The sequence below is a fragment of the Pogoniulus pusillus genome, chromosome 2 (genome assembly GCF_015220805.1).
Source record: "Pogoniulus pusillus isolate bPogPus1 chromosome 2, bPogPus1.pri, whole genome shotgun sequence".
NCBI lineage: Eukaryota > Metazoa > Chordata > Aves > Piciformes > Lybiidae > Pogoniulus > Pogoniulus pusillus.
Window position 1 is genome coordinate 42,447,974 of NC_087265.1, and position 24,564 is coordinate 42,472,537.

The window sequence follows — 24,564 nt, forward strand, 5'->3', positions numbered from 1 at the left end:
GCAAGTCAGACTTCTGTTTCCTATGGCCACTGGTTGAATTAGACATTCCTGTCTGCAAAGTGGAGAACAGGAGAATCACCTCCACCTTGGGAAGAAACTTAACCACTTCTGCTTATATAACTCTAAAAGGTGTTGTGATGATGAGATCCTTCAGAAATGTCAGAGGTGTTCAGAAGATTCAGTTCTGGGCCTCTCAATTCAAGAGAGATGTTGAGGTGCTGGAATGTGTCCAGAGAAGGGTGACGAAGCTGGTGAGAGGCCTGGAACACAAACCTTATGAGGAGAGGCTGAGGGAGCTGGGGGTGTTTAGCCTGGAGAAGAGGAGACTCAGGGGGGACCTCATTGCTGTCTACAACTACCTGAAGGGAGGTTGTGGCCAGGTGGGGGTTGGTCTCTTCTGCCAGGCAACCAGCAATAGAACAAGGGGACACAGTCTCAAGTTGTGCCAGGGGAAATGTAGGCTGGATGTTAGGAGGAAGTTCTTGCCAGAGAGAGTGATTGGCATTGGAATGGGCTGCCCAGGGAGGTGGTGGAGTCACCATCCCTGGAGGTGTTCAAGAAAAGCCTGGCTGAGGCACTTAGTGCCATGGTCTAGTTGAGTGGCTAGGGCTGGGTGCTAGGCTGGACAGGATGATCTTGGAGGTCTCTTCCAACCTGGTCGATTCTATGATTCTATGATTCTAAGATAACTATAATCAGAAATGCAATCTTGGAATATAAATGTCTGCCCTATAGAGGCTACCATCAGCAGAAAGAGAATTGGACTATTACATTTTCTCAGTAAGCATAACTTCCAATGACTCTTGTGTTTATAATGTACTTCTCTGCTGTGCAAGGGTTGTGCACAATGCAGTCACACAGTTTCATCATCTCTTGGCCTTTCTGCGGAGAGTATCAGTCAATCTCTCAATTGTTAATGAATGCTTGTCAATTAAGCAGCAGACTTTAAAAAATAAAATTCTTTTTATGTAAGCCAGAAATTTAAAGAAAACTACTGAAGGACCAATCTGGAACAGTACTAGGGATAGTCCCAAACACAGAGTAAAGTCCACCTCAAAAGAGTATGTGAGAACGTGACATTCATAGCACAGAAAGATGGCTAAACCCCTCAGTCAGTGTGACAGTTTGAGGCTAACTGGGATATTTTAGTGAGATAAAATAGATTATAGACTGTACAAAGGAAACAATGGTGATGTCTACTTCACTCATAGGCTTGCTGAGAAATATAAAAACAAGAACACAAACATAGATGACAGAGTTGCTTTCTGGCTTTGTCTGCCGGCACTTTTCTCCATAACCTGCTGTCTGTGTAACTAATCCTTCTGCTTTCTAACCCCCCTGGCCAATCCTCCAAACTCACCCTGAATGTAAGGCAAAGTCTAGGATAAGGTAGAGGGGTGGAAAGGAGGTGGAAGGGTGGTTGGGAGCCCCTCCTGGAGACTCTGGTTTCTGGGAGGGCTGTTGTGTTTCTGTATTACTTTTTAACTTGCATATTTCTGTCTATACCTGTATATATATTGTAAATACCTGCTCATATATTGTGCTAAGCTGTAAATATAAAGCTTCATTCTTTCCAGCTTGGCTGAGTCTATTCTGGGTGATTTTGTAAGAATGGAGGGACAGTAACACCCAAACAGTCACAGCCAGGAACTGCTCTTAACAGTTTCAATCTAAATTATGAGCTACTGCAGACAATAAAATAGAATAAATAACTTGCTTGAATCAAGATCTTTGGATGTATGCCCTATTTTAGACTTAGAAGTTGCTGTATTTCTCAGCACAGGCTTGAAGCTGAACACTTACACATGTCTATTTCTAACCTGGGCATTAAGTGTCATTTTGGCCATTAAAAAACAGCAACAGCATTAAAAATTTAAACTGATACAAACTACATTTTATTAAGAAAATCATAGGTGCACACAAATACACAAATATGTTTATACATATAAAAACATGCTAATTTTACTCAATACTTCTGAAGGGGGTACACAAAAAAGCTGGGGAAGGACTTTTTAGGATATCAGGGAGTGACAAGACTAGGGGGAATGGAGTGAAGCTGGAGGTGGGGAGATTCAGACTGGACATAAGGAGGAAGTTGTTCAGCATGAGAGTGGTGAAAGCCTGGAAGGGGTTGCCCAGGGAGGTGGTTGAGACCCCATCCCTTGAGGTGTTTAAGGCCAGGCTGGCTGAGGCTGTGGCCAGCCTGATCTAGGGCAGGTTGTCCCTGCCCATGGCAGGAGGGGTTGGTATTAGATGATCTTTGTGGTCCCTTCCACCCCTGACTGATTCTATGATTCTGTACAACATTAGAAATGTAATTTAATTCTAAAATGTAGGATTTGTGAAATGTCTGCAAATATAAAAGCAGAAAATTTTGTCCACTGCATTGCTGTGCCTGATAATCCCACAGAGATGCATGAGCACATTTTAGCAGCATTTTCTGTGTTTAAAATTGCATTGTTTTGCTTTCATGCATCTAATAAGTGCTAATAGGCAAATGATATTAAGATCAAGTTAGCTGCTTTGTAATTGCATTACAAAGACAAATGCCCATAATAGTTTAGTTTCCTCAACCATAGCAAATTGCTTTTGCACAGATATTACCATATAAAATTAGGTGTTCAGGGAAAAAAAATCAATTACATCTGAGGAAAGATCTAGGGAGAATTTACCAACTGTCAAAAAGTATTTTTTCAGAGAAGGCAAATATGAACAGGCACTCTTTATGAGTAAAGAATATTTGGGAATGAGCACCTAGGCACCTAAACAGAAGTCTCTACAAGCAGACTGTAAAACAGACTATACACTGAAGTGCTGCCTTAACACTCTAGCCTTTCAGAACTTAAAACACTGTATGCATGCTACCATGCTCACATAGGCACTCAAAGGAGCCACCAAAAAAAGAAGTGTCTCCTGTTTACATAAAATTTGATCTCCAGGTCTCAAATACATCATGCTCAACTTTAGAAAAGTTCAGATAAAAGATCTCTGTTTAGGGCAGAAAAATCAAATAGCCTGGCAGAAAAAGAAACTTTTCCATTACATAGATAAGAAGCAATATTTACATTTTTCAGCTTCTTTCTCACTCAATTCCCATCTTCTCCAAAAAATTACCTCCTTTGAAATGCCTCAACTTTTTTGATTCTTTACAACCCTAAAGAATATATTTTTAGAGATAGAATAGAAAAGAAAAGGAAAGGTGCTGGTCAAGGAACCACTTTCTAAGATAACATTGTTGGGTGCTGGAATGGTGCTAGGTGCATTCATTAAAGTCCAGGCTTCTATCAAGAGAAAGTCCTTTCAGGTTTTTTCCCCAGCTATCATTGCTCTCCACAGAGATGCAGTCTTGCAGTCAGCTAGGGCACAAGCCCATCTGTGCTCTTCAAGACTTCAGAGCCCCATTTTCTCTCTGTCCCTTGTTTATACATCTCCTGTCTTCTAGGGATTCAGGCGTGCAGTTCCCATTACGCCTCTTAACCTTACACTCAAGAATCTCCTGCTGTTCAGTGCAGTCTCCAGGAGGATTGCTAGCAGCTCAAAACTCGGTTTGCTGTTCCCCTTTGCAATCCTAAAAACAGCAGGGTGTTCTAGCTGCTGGTAACCAGCTAAAATCCACACAGATATTTAAAAGGCAGGATTAAAGGCCTAAAAAGATGAGTTTGTTTCCGTTGCTATCTGTCCTCTGAACACATCACAAACAGGCAGTGCTTAAATCAGAGGCTGTTTGTGTACTCAGTTTCACTGACTCCCATGGGCAGGTGAGACACACGCAGTGAAAAGTTGTTAAACCTCCCCCTGCATCACCCTAAAACAGTACTGACCTTGCAAGACCATTCTATGGAATGGACAAGAATCAAAACCAAGATTCTGCCCGATTCCTTCCTCCCCACTCTGCCATCACAAGGCACAGGTGTCCATGTGACACTTTCTATTCTCCAACCTGGCAAATAGAACTTTTATACTGCGTGCAAACACAACCATGGTGTTTGAAGTGAAGAAAATAGAGGGGGGGAAATTATGAATGCTTGATTGAAAAAAACTTTCTTTGAAAGTTTATTCAGTATTTTGAGTTTATAAGGGAGTTTGGTTTTCAAGTCATCATTTTCCCACATCTTGTACCTTTATTTCACCTTGCACCTGTGTCCTTCCAGGACACCATACTATCTCCATGCTTAATTGGAGAGCTGCAAAAGCTGGCATTTTGGATATTTTCTTATTAATACTTAGACACAGTTGTGATGGTTTGGGTGTTCCCCATCCCCCCACACTTTAGAAATCACCCAGACTAGACTCAGCCGGCTCTGGGAATACGAATGAAGCTTATATTTGCAGCTAGCACAATATGCAAGCAGATATTTACAGTATATACAGTTACATACAGAAATATACAAGGTAAAAGGTAATACAGAAACACAACTCCTCTTCCAGAAAACCTGAGTCCCCAGGAGGGGCTCTCAACTGCCTCTTCACCTTCCCCCTACCCCTCTCAATCTTACCCCAGTCCCAAGGAAGAATAAGAGGTTCAGCCAGGGGGTTAGGAAGCAAAGTCGATTAGAAAAGAAACGGCAGAGAGGGGTGAGGTTAGAGATGCAGCTCAGAGTTCCCCAGCAGGCGAAGTCAGAGTGGTTATCTATGTTTTTATTTCTTGTTCTTATGCATCTCAGCAAGCCTATGAACGAAGTAGACATCACCATTGTTTTACTTTCACAGCCTGTAATCTAGTTTTTCTCACCAAAACACTCTAGCTAGCTTCAAACTAGCACAACAGCTCAGTTTGTCTTCTGCAGAAATTTCCTTTTATAAACAGAAGAACTGAAGGATGAAAGTAAACTATCTGTTCTACAACGTGTTTCTCTGCCCCATTACCTCCACTGGAGTACACTTCTGCCATCCAGAAAGGAAATCCTTGTCAAACTGCTTTCACGAATACCTTCCCACACTAGAACTGCAGTTTTCTAACATATGGTCATCTGTCTTCTTTATACAAGATAAGGTGATCTGCTTAAAGGAGACATTATGCTTCTAGAAAGACTGTGACCAATTTTTCTTCTAGTGCCTAACTAAAATATTTACAGATCAAATTAACTGTAATCATAGAATCAACACAATAAAATATTCTATTATTTTATATCTTCCTACCTGATCTTCTAAAAGCTACCTGCAACATCTTGGACTTTTTTCTCAGCTATCTGGCTGCAAGGTCATAAAATAATCAGGTAAAGGGAAGGTAAAAAATAAATTTTTTCAATATTAACTTTCAACAAGCTCAGTTCAAATCCAAAATTAGTACATTCATGACATTGCAGAGCTCAGCACGCACCGACACACTCTGCTTCTCAGCTGAGCACAAAGGTCCAGCCAACCTCTGTGTTACAGTAGGTAGAACAGTTGCCTGCTGTTAAAGCTAGCTTGGACATACTTAGAGCACACCACAGACTACACACAAACCCTGTGTCACATGGGTTATCTCCAAAATCCATAATGGCTCTTTACATGCATCCGTAATACAATTCACATGCAGAAAGTGGTATTGCAAGGATCCCCTGTTGAAATCATAGAATCATAAAATCAACCACGTTGGAAGAGACCTCCAAGATCAGCCAGTCCAACCTAGCACCCAGCCCTAGCCAGTCATCTAGACCATGGCACTAAGTGCCTCAGCCAGGCTTTTCTTGAACACCTCCAGGGACGGTGCCTCAACCACCTCCCTGGGCAGCCCATTCCAATGCCAATCACTCTCTATGGCAACAACTTCCTCACAACATCCAGCCTATACTTTCCTCAGCACAACCTGAGACTGTGTCCCCTTGTTCTATTGCTGGTTGCCTGGGAGAAGAGGCCACCCCCCACCTGGCTACAATGTCCCTTCAGGTAGTTGTAGACAGCATTGAGGTCACCCCTGAGCCTCGTCTTCTCCAGGCTAAACAACCCCAGCTCCCTCAGCCTCTCCTCATAGGGTTTGTGTTCCAGGAAATCTCTTTCCTTATTTTCACTTCACCTTATAACATAACTTCTTTGACCTCGGTTTGAAACAAGTAGAAATATTTTCCTGTTCTTATGTGGACATCTGAACCTCTGACTTCACAGTCACTCTCCTCGGCAACCCTACTAACTTATTTGGCTTTTGATGCCTTCTGAACCTTCCTGCAACTGACACTGCTGTACTACCTAAGCACCCACAGATCCTCTGTTAAAGCTTTTCTAAAACAGGCTAATTGTTTTTGAAGTCAATGTCCTGTGTGTCAGTTTGGTCTGGTTTTAAAAACTGATGAGCTTTAAAAACATAGGCAAAATAAACTAGCAATAGGCCCCACTTGCACTACAATTCAGCTGGCAGACTACAGCAAACCTGCAGACTGAACTGCTATTGGTTCTTTGTCTTCTGTCTCTTCATTCCTTCCCATTTTATCAGAAACTAATATAAATCTTAATCACCTTGAGAAAAGGGCTCTGAATCTTACTCAGAAAAACACAATGTTACAGAGTCTGACACAGATGTCACACTGATGCTTTTCACCACAATATATTAATTCTCAGCTCTATTCTGAGACCTTACCTACAGTCACCCTTCAGAATCTCACAGAATCTCAGAACATACTTGGTAGGAAGAGACCTTCAAGCTTGTCCCGTCCAATCCTCAATCCAGCACTGCAAGGTCAACACTAAATCACATTCCTAAACTGTTTAGAGATCTGAATCCATTCATTTTCAAAACAGAGTTCAAAAATTAAACATACGTAAGGCAACCAGCAGCATTTTTAAGACAACAAATGAGGAATCTCTCTAAAAGGAACTTTTATTACCATATACCTTGGCTGCAACATTGGGTGGGTATGGTGCCAACTAAAAATTACATTCAGAATCTAATCATAACTGAAGGTAAAGATCTCTTTCTGATAAGATTCTAAACAGGATGTGTTTTCTGTTCATTTTGAAGGAGACTTACCAAGTCCCTGTGTGACTTTTAAGTAGAGCACTCATCAGGGTGTTACAAACAAGTTGAGGCAAGACCAGAACAGTTCATTACACTTACCCCTGCAATTCATAGCATGACATTTTTATCTTAAATAATAATAATAATAATAAAAATATACCAACCTAACACAAAATTCCTCTTCAGTCTCTTCTTGGATGTTGAATACCCAGATAATTCACAAATAATATGCACAGAATGCAGACCGGCCACCACCACTCAGGATGTACTGAATGACTAAATCCTGTCAGATTTCTGTGCTGTAAGTTTTATTATCCCTTTTTCAATGGCAAATGAAATTATCACCACGATCAGCAGCAGCTAGCATGTTTTACCACCTCAGTGGTACAGAACCAACAGTCATAGAGAAATCTGCTCTAGTCAAAGTCTTTAAAACAGAGCTACAACACATAGTCGAACATGATTTTCAAACTAGGTATTTCAGTATCAGCGATCCTCTGTCCTCAGCCCTTTATGCATTCTAACACTGCCCTCTTGTGGCAAGAGAACAGTTTTGCCAGCACTCAGAAAGGATTTCACCAATGTGAAACCCAGGCTTCATCTATGAGATCCTATGTGTTTTTGTCTTTATTAAAACATTTAAACAGATAAACTGAATGCTTCCTCTTATCATAACAGCAAACAATGACTGATGTTATGCTTTTGTTTATATGAATTCTTAACTTGGTCCCAATACAGCATTACTAACGTTTCCTGTGAGTAATCACAGATGTCTGCATGAGTAAGTTAATGTGCACCATGGTAGGAATTAATACTTCACTAGCTACACTGAAGTCTTCATCCATTAGTGCATTTAGACATAATTTCTAGTGCAAGACACACAACTATAGGCCTTGCAGGAGTAAAGGACATTTTTAGACATTCTTACTAAGGACAACAACTTACTGCACTTTTAATCAGAGAAAGCTACCAAACACCAAGGTGACTGCATAAGGAGTTAGCTGCTGCACAATGCTTTTATTCTCAGGGGAGGTGGTGGAGTCATTGTCCCTGGAGATGTTCAAGAAAAGACTGGATGAGGCATCTAGTGCCATGGTCTAGATGACTGGATAGGGTTGGGTGCTAGGTTGGACTGGATGATCTTGGAGGTCTCTTCCAACCTGGTTGATTCTATGATTCTATGATTCAGCCTCGCTGAAATGTAAGTTTCCTAGGTAGACAGATAAAACACCTAGTAAAATTTGGACTAATATATATTTAATCAAGCACACTGATTTTCCAGATTTACATTAACACTATAGGCACCATCATATAACCATAAGATAATTCAAGCTGCAGCAAAACTTAGGATGTCCAGATGGAGATGGGTGGCAAGTGGTGTCCCTCAGGGATCAGTACTGGGACCACTGCTGCTCAATATCTTCATCAAAAATATGGAGAATGAGATTGAGTGAAACCATCAGCAAGCATGCAGATGACAGCATGCTGAGTGGTGTGGTCAATATGCCAAAGGGACGGGATGTCATCCAGAGGGACCTGGACAAGCTGCAGAAATGGGTCCGGGTGAACCTCATGAGGTTCAAAAAGGCCATGTGCAAAGGCATGCAGCAATAGGATGAGGGGCAACAGTTTTAAACTACAGATGCAGAGATTTAGACTAGACATTAGGAAGAAATTCTTTACTATGAGGGTGGTGGAATATTGAAAGAGGTTGACAAGGAAAGTGGTGGAGGTCCTATCTCTGGGGACATTCAGGATCAGGCTTGATGGGGCTCTGAGCAACCTGATCTAGAATGCAGATGTCCCTGCTTACTGCAGGGGAGTTGGATTAGATGACCTCTAAAGGTCCCTTCCAACCTAGTGCATTCTGTATTTCTATGATTGAGTACAACCTCCTATTCATCTTAACTATTAAAAAGATTATTAGCCTTGTCTAAAGACTTTTTAATCACTAGAAACCTAAATATGAATTTAGCTCATCTCTTCCTGGAAATGATGGCATAGTCCTTCTCTATTTTTACACAAGACTACAAACTTCTAAACTTGTAAATTCAGGTAAATTTCTGTATGTCTTCTCTGATGGAAGTTTCTCACAAACTTCAGTGTTATTTATGGCATAATAGTAACAACAGAGCAATTAATAATTACAATGATTTTGCAATGGAAGCTTTTGCTCCCAGATGATGCTACCAGAAAACATGTTCCAGGGTAGGTTGCAAGCACCCCTGCACTTTAAGCACTGGTCATCCATTCCTAGCTGGGAAAACTATACTGGCAACTGAGTCTGTCAGGGCTATCCACCTATGGAGCCATTACTTCCTCCGTTATTCAAGTCTGCAGTGAGCACAGCAGGCAGGGAGCACTAGCAAGCACTTTAAGCTCAAGAATGGCCAGCACTGTGACAAGAAGGAAGTACAAGCAAGACTGGGACACAACACGAAGGAGCTAAAAGCAGGACAAAGAGAAGGAGATCACAGATGGACAAAGAGTGACATGGTGTAAACACCAAGATGAAGCAAACCCAGAGAAAATATTAGACTCAAATAATAGTCCCAATACTATTCAGGATTCCCAAGTCACCAAACATATCCAGCACTAGAACGCATGAGCTGCTGTCCTTTTAGCAGTTTGGCTGTATGCTGTGGCAACTAGGCAGTGGTAAAAGTTTAGTTCTTTCATTGTGTGAGAAGGAAACATGAGATTAAGAAATTACTGCAGAACATAATTTCTAGAACTGGAACTACATGTAGCTCTGTAGTCTCCTACTGGCAGCAAAACACAGTGAAACTGAACAAGCAGAGGAAGGGTAGATTTCTTAGAAGGCTCAAGTGTTCCATCCTCCATCTAATGAAACAGATTCTTAATTGAATTCCAAACAGATTTTTAATTTAACTTACACATCCAGACCACTTTTGCAGACATATTTCTTTCTGATTCAGTAAAGAGCAGTAGTCCTTAATAACAGTGTGGTGCCATCTCTTGGCAAACACCAGAAAATATTCCTGATTGCTTTAGACCTACCTGCACAAAAAAGGGTCTCATAAGAGCCCAGTACTGCTCCAAATTTTGACAGTATTAATGACAGGAAGGCCATGCTGAGAATTGCTCAAGTTATGCTAATTATATTCTCCATCAGTCTCTAATTAGTATAGTGAAAAGATCACTAAAAATGATGATATGAAAGAAGTTCCTTTTGTATCTATCACTTTAAGATGTAGAAAGACCCAGTGCTCCCACACTGCAGTGCCCAACAACATGAAAAATCTCTGCCAATCTGCTGTGATGAAGGAACTTCCTCCAATGAAGGCATCTTCTCCAGTCAGCCAAATTCTGGGCAAAGAATACACCTCCACCCCCACGATGCATGCTATATTCAGTCAAGGTGGGCAAAAGAAGCAGTGTTCTAGAGCACAATGAGTCACGCCAGAAGTACAACCCCATCCTTAGCTAAATGATGGAAGAATTTTGGATCTCGCGCACAGAAGCAGGGAATGGGACACGATGCCTTCCCGGGAGACTCAGGTCACAGCAGGAAGTGCATCAGTGGTCAGCATAACACTAGACAACATCAAAGGGAGACTCTCTAGGATAAATACCTTATTCTTATTATGTATTTACTCCAAATTCCCAATTTCCTAAATCCAGAAGTGACAAGATACTGAGAAATCACTTGCAGTTTAGGGTGAATTTTACTTGTTCTGTTTCTTAACACTGAATAGGCACTGCCTCCAGTCTTTCAGTACAACAATGGCAGCAGCTCCTATGCTCTGTTACTACTGTAATACTTAGTATTCCTGCAGTGGAGACTGCAATATGCTGTTATTGAACTGTACTGTTGGTGAGTTCGTTTGGACCTTCTGAACAGGAGCTGAATTAAAATATTTCCAGGAAATTAATTAATAACTCTTAGATCTTTAGTGGCACTACTAGAAAAGACTGGGGAGTCTTGTTTCATGTTAAAATGCAGACTTCTTTCCAGAGCATTACAGTTTCATTTTCTTTAAATGAAATGGCATAATTTGTCTCCGTAGAGAAAGGACAACAGAAACTCAGAGAAACATGCTTGTGACAAGACAAAATATCTGTACAATACATGCTGTTATCTACCTCAACATAAGTTAAATTCTTTCTTTGTACTACTGATTGGATTGTTTCAATGAAAAATCCACTTTACCTGGTGGTTGCTTGTATCAGAAACCTTCACATCCAGTGATCCCGTCAGAACAGCATACCAGTTTGTCCCAATGTCGCCCTGACGGAATACTGGAAAGATGAAATCTTATCAGTAAGAGCTCTGTCTTTAAGTTTAGCAGCATTAGCAAACATTTTCCTACTGTACTACTGTAGTCACTGCTGGCACTAAAGAATTTGTTGTATCAAACTACTTATTCACTATTACAGTAATATTTCCAATGACACTGGAAGGCACATCCTTTAGCAATCTGGTCAATACACTACAGAAACAGTGAAAGCACACAGAATTGTTTTTGCTTTGCTTTTACTGCTATCTCAGTTAAAAACAAAACAAACAAAAAATATTTTTTGAACAATGTCCCTTTGAAATTCAAAATCTTCCAGTGCAGACACAGCTCCCACTGACTTCAGGAGTTCTGACTGAGAAGTAACCGCAGTACTTTTGATGTTCAGACACTTCAAATGTGTGATTATAGAGGACCAGAATTCTTATTACTCTAAGCAAATGCTAAGTGCCATGTGTCTTAAGCATGCCAGATTTATCAGGGCTGCCTGAGACTTTGTTCAATACCATTATCTCCATCAGCTATTCCCCTGGTACAGCTCTAGGAACTCACACATTGCCATCACAGGACACCACTTATTTCCATCTCAGCTTCACAGACCAAGCGCAGCTGTCCACTTTTATCTGGCACGTGGGTTGCCACAGCAGGCACAGAACTGTTGCAGCCCACAGAAGCATGCAGCTCTGCAAATCTACCTTGTGTCATTGAGACTGACTGCAAACCACATGCTATTAAGTGAAATGCCTACGTTATACACTTTTGCCCCTGACATCACCAAGAACCTACAAAAGAGATCAATAATATATTTACAGGGTAAGAACAAGGCTTAAGTGCAATAACTTGCTTTTAGTCTTTCAACAAAACGGTGGCAAAGTCCTGCATGTGATAATGTGTGCTTTGTTACCATAGATTCATTACACTCTGTGTTTGTAAAGCAAGCAACACTTTAGTCCTGCCTTCCCTTTAACTATGACTAAACATTTGTAAGGCTGTTCCACTGATTGTGCTCTCTCACTGATCTCCTAGAGACAATCCTAACCAAAGAGCCAATTTAATCCACAAAAAATAGATCAGCATAGGAAGCTCTCTTACATGTGATTCCTTTTTCCAGATTTTCATAATATCCACAGAGGCATATCTGCTGGAGGAGGTTTGGATGAAATTTCTCAAAAGCTTTCACTTCCTTCAGACGTGTGAATATGATATCTACATCTTCACTGGAACGTTCCAAAGGTCTGCATGAAAACAAAGGACAAAACTCTCAGAAGCTTTATCAGAGAAACATCCCCATTTGCAAGTGCCAAACTCACAAATGTTTAGATTAACTGTCACACTATAATACCAACCCATTAAAATGTGCTTTAGGACAAATGACAAAACCCTTCCAAAACATCCTAACAATTGTCCTTCTCCAACTTAAGCATCACTACTATCATTTCAACACAGGCAGCACCCAGAAGCCCTATTTAGCACCAAAGTCCTGCTGTAGCAATTATGGGAAAAGTGTATATAATGATACAGTATTTCATGATAAAGAGCTTGAAATTATGTGTAGTTTTAAGTTTGCAAGAGGACACAAATAAACAATGCCCAAACACAGAAGAGGTCTGTGGAATCAGTGCCCAAAACAGAACATCTCTGTTTGGCTAAGCGACAGACTTCAGATATCAGTATTAACACCTATATGGACAGCTCTCCTCTGCACACATTGCTGGGTACAAACTAGCTTGAATGTTCTCTCTCACTTGCAAGCAAGAAAGACAGCTTTAACAATACATTCTCTTTCACAAAGTTCCTGTCTCTTAATGTTGGACAAATCAAATATGCAAGCAAGCATCTCAAATCTTCATTGGTAATGGTAAAGAATTTCAATCCAAATATTTTGTGTATTTGCAAGCTATGACAGTAATATCTTTAAAAAACACAATTTCAAGGGAAAAAAAAACACAAAAAAAAAACATCTAGAACTCTCTCCAACAAAGTACTATGCGGACCAGCAGTTCAGCAAGTTCAGAAAATTACTACCTATTTTTGAAACTAAAGTGAACTAGCTCCATAACATGTATTTTAAATGTGATTATCAAACGTTATGAATCAGCAGGTAAGCCAACCACTAGCTGACAGCATTAGAAAGAATCTTTCATAATAGACTAAATGCCTGCCACTACACACAGAAAGAAACAGAGAAAGTTCCTAGGAGATCATGAGGATCAGATGCAGAAATCATTTCTGTGTGAAAGAGTACCAGGAGGATATACAGTCACCCATGATCATTAGACCCATCACTCACTAAATACTGCTAGCTAGTTAATTTTACACTGGATGAGCTTCTAAATGAACAGAAGTCAGACAGCTTGCAATAACCAAAAACCAAATTCAGAAATAGATATCTTTATAATCTTATTGTTACACCCACACTGTAAGGGAAGAAGCCAAAATCCTACTCACACTGAATCTCTCTCCTCTTCCTTATGAAATTAAGTCTAGCAGGGATTAAATCTCTATCCTCTACAGATGAGAATAATAATTCTTTACATCACAGACATCCTCTTACCATTTCAAACAACATCCAACTACAACAGCTCCCTTTTGAAATATTTCAAGTAAGGTTTCGCCCATTCCTTATTTTTGAATGTGCACTAGCTGACAGGTACTAATAAGCATTACCTCTCTTGTCAAAATCCTTTTAAGAAGATTAGGAGGTGCAGCTTGCAAGCAGACTTAAAAGCCGTTTATAAAAGCTCCCCACCCAAACTACACCAACACTTGCAACATTAACTCCGTTAATTTATGGAGTCTCAAAATTAACAGCAAAATCCAACAAGAAAGAAAAGATTATTGTCTGAGTATTCCTTTTCCTAGAAAAGCTGTGTCTGAGACTCTCACTCATACAGATGCTCCTAGCAGACTTTCATTCAAATCCACCAGTTCACATGCATAGAACTGGCTGCATAATGTCAGGATTTAGTGGTTTCAATTGTTTGATGCAGCCAGACAGGGAAAAAGCAAAGAGAGTTAGCAAACAATATGTGTCAAAACTTAATCAACACTGTGCCCTTGGCACTTTCTGAAATGAGGGCAAAAATCTCTTCTGCTTCCCTTCCTGTCAAAAGAAAAAGATGGGAGGGGAATTTTAATTCACAGACTGCATAGGGTTTTCTCCTGAGAATTGATGAAGACTCCTGAACTAGAGGGAAATCCTGTCTCTGAAGAAGGTGAGAGCAGGGCTCACTTCTATTGATGTGGCAAGGAGTGCCTTGTGTCTGGCATAGGAGTAGCAGGAAAGGCTCTTTGTTCTGACAAAACTGCTTCACGACCCGAGTAAACTGAGTCACCATCGAAGGATAGCAATCTCACAGGTAGCTGAGCCACACAGATGAGTCCTGGTGGAAAACAAGCTAACCACGAGGCAGTAATGTGCCCTTGTGGTCAAGAAGGCCAGTAGTATCTTGGAGTGCATTAAAAAGAGAGACCAGCAGAACGAAGGTGTTACTCTCCCACTCTATTCTCCACTAGAGAAACCACATCTAGAGTACTGTGTTCAGTTCTGGGCTTCTCAGATCAAGAGAGACAAGGAATGATGGGGTAGAGTCCAGCAGAGGGTTGTGAAGATGAGTAGGGGACTGAAGCACCTCCCTTATGAGGAGAAGCTGAGAGACTTGGGGTTATTTAGCCTGAAGACTGAAAAAAAAAGGATCTTATCAATGTTTATAAATACACAGAGGATGAGTGTTGTCCTGGAAGGCCAATAGGCCTATAGGATGTCCTGGCTTGCCCCACCCTTCTGCTGATGGGGGAAGTAAGACAAGGCTTAGGCCATTATGTCCCTCCCAAAGTGATAAACAGGTACCCACAGCTGTTTAGGTACTTGATGCTGTCTTGCCCAAATAAGGGTGAGCAAGCCCTGGTCTCACCTAATATGGTCAGTTTTGCAAATGCCATTTTGACTGGTAAATCTCTGTGGCCAGAGGAGCCTTTGCACTTGGGCAAATAACATAAATTGCGCTAAGTTGCAAGCAGTTGCGCTGCTTCTGCCTTGATACCTCTGCTTCAGTGTGTGCTGCACTGCTCTACATTCTGCTCTGCCTCACTGCTCTCGGCTTGGACATATTCTGCACTGCCTTGTGCTTCAGACCAGCTTAGCCCTGATATTTTAAGCTTGAACTACCTGGAAACTCAAGTTTACCAGAAGGCATTAACTACCTCACAAGGTAGTGAGAAGTGCTGCCGACATTGTGCTCTATGCACATCTGCAAGAGATCCTGCCTCTACCTCTGCAAACCTCCCTGCCAAAAGGAACCAGGATAAGGTCAGAGATTGTCTGCCTCTTTCCCAGCACCATGCTAGAGCCAGGGAGGATCTAGAAGCCTCTTAATGGCTATCAAGAGGCCAAGCAGTTCCAACACTGCTGCAAAGGAGCCAGGATTATCTCAAAATTTCTACTCCTCCAGCATGAGTAGAAATTTCCAATTTTCTGATTCTCCTAAATGAATGAATTGTCCACTGGCAACCTTGGGAAGATTTTCCCAACCAAATTAGAACCGAAATTTAACTAGTTTATACATAGTTTGTGGATGGGGGTTTTTGGAAATAACTGCATATTTAATAATTCCTGCCTCGTTAATTGCCCCAACTAAATCAAGTATCAAGAGAACGGGGTCAGACTCTTCAGTGGTGCCCAGCAATAAAAGAAGGGGCAACAAACACAAACTGGAACACAAGAGGTTCTGACTGAATATAAGGAAAAATGTCTTTGAGGGTAACAGAGCCACTAGGACAGGCTGCCCAGAGAGGCTGCAGAGTCTTCTTCTCTGCAGATACTCAAAACTCATCTGGTTGTGATCCTGTACAACCTGCTCTAGGTGCACTAGCTTTAGCTGTGGAGGGTGGACTAGATGATCAACAGAAGTCCCATTCAACCCCTACAATTCTGTGATTTCTCAAAGCTCTAATGATTAAGCCCATTAATTAAAAAATTCTACTGATGGCAGATAGAAAATTACTCAAGCTTTAATGTCACCATAGAAGGCAGTGGTAAGAACACAGATAAGGAACCATTCTGCAATCAGGGAGATGGGCTGCAGAAGTCGACCCCAAGAAAGTGAATCTCCCTACACCTCCTACATGGATCCAAAAGCCTCTGGGTTTTCCAGAAACCATACTAGACCATTTAAGACACTCTTCTGTGATCACCACTGCTGTTCATTAGACAGCAATTTCCAGTTGGTGCTGGTGAGGCTGCCCTGTCTTGTTAAACTGAAAAATTACTGGGGGGTTACACAGAGCACTCAAGTGCTCAGGGTTTTTTTTATCAGTGGAATGCCAAAATATGTATTTATTAAGTAATGATATCCATAAATACTTATCTCAAGATAAAAGTAATACTCTCTGTACAATACAGCTATACTATCACATTCATATGCTTTTTTAAAAGACAAATACCTACAAATCAAAATTGCAAGGCAATGTTCCCCTTTTTATGTATGGTGCTTGCTCTGCAACCAAGGTGTGACTAACCCATATCCAATTAACATTCCAACTGTCCTAAATGTGAACTGCAGCTCAGGACAGTTAAAACTCCATTTGACAGAAGTGTATCTGGATGAAATTACATTAATCAGCACTGAAACTTCATAACAGGCATTAAAAGCATTTTAATATGGAGACAGACTGAGATACATTGCAAATTAAATTTAAAACTGAAAAATACAGACCAATTATGCTATCCTTCTACTCAAACTCTGGCCACTGCCATCCACCAATACACCATGCTAAATGCACCTTTACCAATTTACTATCTGCATGGTTGCAGCTAATGAAAATTTAAAACTTACAGCAACTAGGAAATAACTCCTATAGATTTATATTGACACACATATATTTTGATAACTGTTGAATTCAAAGATAAAGTGTAAATTCAGTTTGGGAAACACTGAAGATATTGATGAAAGCAGCAGAATTGATCATACCAAATATGGTGCTGAAAATGAAAATACTAACAGAGAAAAGTACCACAAGAATGACCACCTGTGCTAGTTAGAGCCTAGCTAGAATGTTTTGGTGAGAAGACCTAGATTACAGGCTGTGGAAGGAAATCAAAGCTGATGTCAACCTCACTCACTGGCTTGCTGAGATGTAAAATAACAGAAATCCAAAGACAGATAACTCACTTCTGCTGGGGAGCTCCAAGCTGCATTTCTCTCTCTAGCCCCTCTGCCATTTCTGTGATTAATCCACTTTGCTGCCTAACCCCCAGGCTGAATCTCCATTCTTCCTTGGGACTGGGGTAAGGAAAGCTGGAGAGGGACTTTTCATAAGGATGTCTACCAATAGTGAGACACTGGGACAGGTTACCCAGCGAGCTGGATGGAGGGAGAGAAGGTGGAAGGGCGGTTGGGAGCCCCTCCTGGGGACTCAGGTTTCTGGGAGGGCTGTTGTGTTTCTGTATTACCTTTTACCTTGTATATTTCTGTATATAACTGTCTATACTGTAACTATCTGCTTGTATATTCTGCTAAGCTGTAAATAATAATCTTCATTTGATTTCCAGAGCCGGCTGAGTCTAGTCTGGGTGATTTCCAAAAGTGGGGGGCGGGGGGTCATCACACCACCTTGTTAAGTGCAACAAAGTGTAAGAAGCTGACAACAACTGATGTCATATTAAATAAGAAAAACACTTGTATTTTAAAAACATCTGGCAGTCACCTGGGTTTGAGGCCATGGTTTCAATTCACAGAATGGCTTAGGTTGGAAGTGACCTCCAATCTACTCTAATGCCCCTGCCACGGGTAGGGACACCTTTCAACCAGACTTGGTTGCTCAAGGCCTCATCTAACTTGGCCTTGAACATCTTCAGGGAGGGTGTATCCACAAGCTCCCTGGGTAACCTGTCCCAGTGTCTCACTACTGATAGACATCCTTATGAAAAGTCCCTCTCCAGCTTTCCTGTCTATTCCTGTAAGGTATTGGAAGGCAGCTCTAAGATTCCCCCTTAGGTATGGCAAAAGGTGCCAGCAAGGAACTTAGCAGTTCAAAACCTCATCTGCCTGCTTTTACTTTGTCTTGTCTGATACATTTGAAAGCTACCGATCAGATGTAGGAATAAGGGAATCAGATGCTTCACTGCTGGTGTAAAAAGTTGGTTTAAGTAAAAAAGGAAGTAAAAAAGTGTTTAAATCCCACAGTCAAAACTAGCTGGATTGTTTGGGGTTTATTCCTTTGCAGGAATACAATTATTTAATATTTTTAAACATTTAGTCTTCTCAGAACACAGGATTTTAGAGATCTTTAACATGCCAGGAATGTCAGGCAATGTGATGGTTTGGGTGTTCCCCACCCCCCACCCCCACTTTGGAAAATCACCCAGACTAGACTCAGCAGCTCTGGAAATTGAATGAAGCTTTATATTTACAGCTTAGCACAATACACAAGCAGGTATTTACAGCATATACAGAAATACACAAGTTAAAAAGTAATACAGAAACACAACAGCCCTCCTAGAAACCTGAGTCCCAGGAGGGGCTCCCAACTACCCTTCCACCTTCCTCCCACCCCTCTACCATACCCAAGACTTTGCCTTATGCTCAAGGGAGCTTGGAGGGTCAGCCAGGGGAGTTAGGAGGCAGAAGGATTAGTCACACAGACAGCAGGTTAGGTTAGAGAGAGAAGTTCAGCACAAAGCCCAGACAGAGAGCAACTTTGTTATTTATATTTATGTTCTTACACATCTCAGCAAGCCTATGAGTGAAGCAGACATCACCACTGCCTCCTTTTCACAGCGTATAATCTAGTTCTTCTCACCAAAATATTCTAGCTAGCTTGTGCTAGTTTGAAGCAAGCTAGAATGTTTTGGTAAAAGAACTAGATAACGGGCAGTGAAATGAAAACAATTGATGTCAACTTCTCTCACAGTCACGCTGAGAACTCTGGGAAGAAGAAGTAAACTTTCTCCATTTTGTCTCTCTTCTGCCTTTGCCTTCAGACCTGGTCACATCTCATTAACCTTGCTCCCACTAACCTTGCTCCCTAACCTCTTGGCTGCACCTCTTTTCTTCCTGAGAACTGGGGTAAGGTTGAGAGGGCCGGGGGAGGTGTTGGGGTGGTTTGGAAGCCCCTCCTGGGGACTCAGGTTTCTGGGAGGGGAGTTGTGCTTTTGTATTGTTTATCCTCTGTATATTTCTGTATATAATTGTATATAACTGTATATATTGTAAATAGCTGCTTGTAAATTCTGCTAGCTGTAAATAAATTGCTTCATCTATATTCCCAGGGTCCGTCTGAGTTAGCTGGGGCAAATACAAAGTGTGGGGGGGGAGGGGTAACCCCCAAACCATCACATAGCTTTAAACTAGCACAGGCAATGACAGTTTAGACATATTTCCAGGATCATCTGATAAAAGGGTGCAACTTCAGAGTTGCACAAGTACCACCACACCACTAAATCTGTTCATGTCCCAATAGATATATGCATGTACTAATTTGCTCTGGTGGGCAATGACAATGCTTATACACATGAATGATAGGGTACTTGCTATTTCTTCCTCTTAATACCCATCTATAGAACAGGTGTGTAACTCACCACAACCACATGTAACGAATGGAAGCTGACACTGGAAATGCCTAAGCCCTTGAGGAAAGAACAAAACAGCTTGGATCAATTTAAAATAGAATTCCAGATCTCACTATGAGTTACCTTGAATTCATATGTGCAACAAAATGCACAGAGCTACATGATTATGGCAAACTACATTAACAAGTATTTTGGCCTCTCTGAGAAAATATGGAAAGGGCTTTTTTATTACTTGTCAAAGATTGAACCTTTGCACTGGACTAGAAAATAAGCTGCATGAAGCATAAAGATAAACTTGTTATCATTCATCACTCTCACAAGACTGCACCTCTGCATAAGGCTGGGTCTATATTGCTGTCTCTGAGTTTCTACATGCACTGCAGTGTCTGTTGCAGATGTAACCCCACAGACTTGCTCCAAGCATATGCCAGCTTAGCCATATACTAAATACAAAATCATGAACATAGCAGCTCCTGCAAGCTTGAGGTTCTCATCAAGCTTGCAGAAGCTGCTATGTTCATGATTTTGCTCAGATCTAAATTACATGGGAAATGGCAGGGTTATTTGAATCATAGAATCAACCAGGTTGGAAGAGACCTCCAAGATCAGCCAGTCCAACCTAGCACCCAGCCCTATCCACTCAACTAGACCATGGCACTAAGTGCCTCATCCAGGCTTTTCTTGAACACCTCCAGGGACGGTGCCTCCACCACCTCCCTGGGCAGCCCATTCCAATGCCAATCACTCTCTCTGCCGAGAACTTCCTCCTAACATCCAGCCTATACCTACCTCAGCACAACTTGAGACTGTGTCCCCTTGTTCTGTTGCTAGTTGCCTGGGAGAAGAGGCCAACCCCCCACCTGGCTACAATGTCCCTTCAGGTAGTTGTAGACAGCAATGAGGTCACCCCTGTCTCAATTAAACAAGGGTAGACATTTCAAATACCCAGAAGTCAGTGTGTGTTTTACCAATCCCATAAAAATGTAGTTTACAAATAAATAAAATAGAAAATAACAGTAAATAAGACAGCAAACAGTAAACAAAACAGATGTCCAGACCAAAAGTTTCATTAACTTCTTACAGTTGCTGCCTGGACTGTTAAGGAAAACAGTATTAGACATGCAGTCCTACAACACTAAGAGGTTACCTGGAAGTGGTAAAAACTGGGAGAAAAGGAAGGTTCCTCTTGTACACACAAAGGCCTCTCTCTCCACTGTGTAGTCCCAAACGGCATCAACTGTCAAAAGCTAACTAAGGATGCTCAGTGAATTGTTACAAACCCTGTAAGTGAATTGTCTCTGACAGCTTTATTTCAATCACATCACAGTATCACACAGTATCACAGTATCACCAGGGTTGGAAGAGACCTCACAGATCATCAAGTCCAACCCTTTACCACAGAGCTCAAGGCTAGACCATGGCACCAAGTGCCACATCCAACCTTGCCTTGAACTGCCCCAGGGACAGCGACTCCACCACCTCCCCGGGCAGCCCATTCCAGTGTCCAATGACTCTCTCAGTGAAGAACTTTCTCCTTACCTCGAGCCTAAATCTCCCCTGGCACAGCCTGAGGCTGTGTCCTCTTGTTCTGGCGCTGGCCACCTGAGAGAAGAGAGCAACCTCCCCCTGGCCACAACCACCCCTCAGGTAGTTGTAGACAGCAACATGGCACAATTTATGGTCTAAATTTTTGTTAACGGTTTTCCTAGATTACAGGAGATACAGCGAGGGTTCAGAAATCAAATGACCTTGCTTCTGAGCTAATCCACTAAGCGTTGAAGTTAGCAGCACAGCAAAGGATGCTCAAACCACGCACTATACAAATCAACACTGCGAGGCTTTCTGCTGCAACACCCAGCGAAAGCACCCCATGGCATTTACTTGTAAAGGCGAAGAAATAACCTGCCTGTGTTTTCAGACGGTTGCACGCCACTTCTGCGCACAGCTTAGCCAGTCGGAACTCTCACCCATGCGGTGCTGGCTGGCCGCCCGCCTGTACCTGACCCGCAGCAAGCCGCTGCCGCCAGCCTGGGGCACACCCGCAGCAGGCAGACGAGGCTTCTCGCCTATAAGAGCAGCCTCCTTCAGGGTGGCCTTTTTCATCCTTTTCAGTCTCTAGCCAACGGTCCTGTCCCTGCTTGAGCCACTGCGCGCTCAGAGTTGAGGGTCTGCTCTTTGCCGCCCGACCTGTGAGGCGGCTGGGCGGGAACAGGGCGGTGTGCTGAGGCGAGACGAGGCCGGGGCCGGTGCGCTGAGGCGAGGGGCGGCCAGGCCGGTATGCAGAGGGGAGGCCAGAGCCGGTGTGCTGATGGGCTGTGACGCACGACAGCAGGCGGACTGGGGACAGAACGCGGCGAGCATCGGGTCTAGCGTGGTCGGCATGGTCTGCCCGGCCGACAGCCCCGGACCCCCGAGCCGCAGCGCCTTCTTCCTGGCCTGGAGCTCCCCCTCCTCCACCACGTGCATCATTCTCCGGGCAGCGGATCACAGGCGGTGTGCAGCTACCCCAGTGCGGACTGCCCGTTCCCACCGCTGCCCGGAGCATTTCGAGCCCTCATCCTGTTTCGGCCGCCCTGGCTCTGCGCCTGTCAAGCATTTGCTTCCCACCTGCACGCTCCTTATGTAAGGCGGGATCTGATCGGAGCAGGGTGTCAGCACACACGTACACATGCATGCAGGGGTGCAGGTTATAGGCATACATCATTCCCTCCGCAGACGCTCCTGTGAAGATACCGGTACCTTTTATCCAGGCAAGCGATCCACTCGCCGGAGGATGAGGAATGGGAGGTGTGAGCGGCGACCATGTTGGACAAGGATCAGGTCGCCGCGTACTCGACTGGCGGCGGCTCCCCCGCTCGCCCGCCGCTCGGTTGGCCCGTCCTTCCTCGCTCCCTCCCTCCGCGCACGGCGCGATGGGCTCGCCCAGGCCCCAGCAGCAGCCCGCCCTGCCCGCAGCGGGGCGGGGGACTGTGGGGGTTGCTGGGCTCCTTCCCGCTTCGGTCCGCGGCTCGGCTGTGCCCTAGCGCCGCCTCGGCCGCCTGGGGCGGCCCGCACCGCAGAAGCGCCTGGCCCTGCCGCTGACAGGTAGGGGCCCGAGGAGGGCACAGGAAAGAGTTATTCCCCTCCTGTAAGGTGTTGTCGCTCTCCCCTGGCGTTCCTGAGCTTCTCAGTATACGCACTAGAGCTCAGCTTACTCGTCCCTGCCCTTGCTTCACGAGAGATGTCTGGGTTGGGCCGGAGAGGGTACAGGCTTTTTTATCATAAGCAGCTCAGGAATGTTTTAGCAGCTTTCCCGAGCTCCGTGCGTCTGTCGCCCCAGCAGTGAACCCACAGTAGCTGAGCAAAGGAAGGTGCAGTCTACATTTCAGTAATTTTTCTGGAATTCAGGGTCCTGACTATGCTCTTGAACAGATTCATGTTCATTAATACTACAAATTCCACCAGTGCTTGATCACTGCAGCCCAAGCTGCTTCCAATGTTGGCATCCCTGATGAGCTCACCTGCAGTGGTGGCCAATAGATCCAGCATTGCATCTCCTCGGGTAGGGGTATCTGTTTCTTGTCTCAAGAAGTTATTGTCAGGGCTCTCCAGGAGGCCTACAGGTCGCTGTGTTACTTGTCCAGCAAGTGTCATGGTTGAAGTCCCTGAGCAGCACAAGAGCCTGTGAGTGTGATGCTTCCTGTAGCTGGAGTAGGAATGTTTCATCAACAGGCTTCTCTTGATTGGGAGGCCTGTGGTAGAATCTGACCACAAGGTCCTGCTTCTTGCCTTGGTCTCTTAATTCCTACCCTTAAGCTTTCCACTTGCTCATGGCTGTTCTTCAGGGACTTCTCTTTGCATTCATTCAATTTCTTAATGTAGAGGGCAACATCTCTGCCCCTCCTGTCCCTCCTGAATAGCTCGTATCCATCAATACAAACCACACTCGTAGCATTCATCCCACCAGGTTTCAGCAATGGCCACTATGCCTTCTAGCAGCAAGGCAAGCTTCCAGTTCCTGCTGTCTGTCACCCGTACTGCATGTGTTCGTATAGAGGCACTTCAGCTGGGCTGCTGGCTATGTCCACTCTTGAGAGAAACAGCTCTTGATTCCCTTAAGATGTTTCCCTGATGTTTTCCTGATGGCTGCAGCTGCCTCAGGAGACTCTGGCTCGTCTCCATGGTGTGCTGCTCTGTGCCCAGCATGCTTCAGGCCCTTGCTAAGCCCCATGTCCCACCAACCCTGGTGTGTTGTCCCACACCTCATGATACAAAAAGACTGGTGATACTATACCACTCCCACTTCATACCTAGTTTAAAGCCCTGTCTCTCAGCCCTGCAATCACATGCACAAAGACCCTCTTCTCCCTTTGAGAAAGGTTTCTCATGTTTGATATCAACAACCCTGGTGCTATGTGAGCCATGCCATAGTCAAAGAACCCAAATTTGTGGTGGTGGCACCAACCATGGGGCCATATATTCATGGACTGGATTCAATTGATCGTTCCATTGTCACTGCTTGTGTCTGGAAGAACCAAAGAAAAGATGACCAGTGCCTTGGAATCTTTCACTACTCATCCCAAGGCCTTGAAGTCTCTTTTAATTGCTCTTGACTAACATTCATTACTTCTTCTCCACCTACATAGAAGATCAGTACTGGGTAATAGTCAGAGGGCCACACCAAGCTAGGAAGTTTCCTAGTGATATCTCTAATCCAGGCTCCAGGGAGACAGCATACCTCTCTCTAAGAGAAGTCTGCCAGACATTGTATGCTCTGTTCCTCTCAGGAGGGAGTCACATATGGCTGTAACTCTTCTAGTATG

The 24,564-nt window shown here is 43.2% G+C and overlaps 1 protein-coding gene across 2 annotated transcripts in view; it reads right to left on the reverse strand.

The window, feature by feature from the left end:
* RAPGEF4 (Rap guanine nucleotide exchange factor 4) overlaps positions 1-22,811 on the reverse strand; it is a 175,305-nt gene extending 152,494 nt beyond the window's left edge. Inside the window, exons 1-3 of one of the 2 annotated variants that reach the window (XM_064162704.1) lie at positions 22,502-22,811; positions 12,286-12,428; positions 11,109-11,197 (exon numbers count right to left, since the gene is read on the reverse strand). In XM_064162704.1, coding sequence (XP_064018774.1) covers positions 11,109-11,197; positions 12,286-12,428; positions 22,502-22,566 — 297 coding nt within the window. In that variant the 5' untranslated portion in view covers positions 22,567-22,811. The remainder of the gene's footprint in view (positions 1-11,108; positions 11,198-12,285; positions 12,429-22,501) is intronic. The other variant, XM_064162713.1, reaches the window with a different exon arrangement.
* Between the last annotated feature and the right edge of the window lie 1,753 nt (positions 22,812-24,564).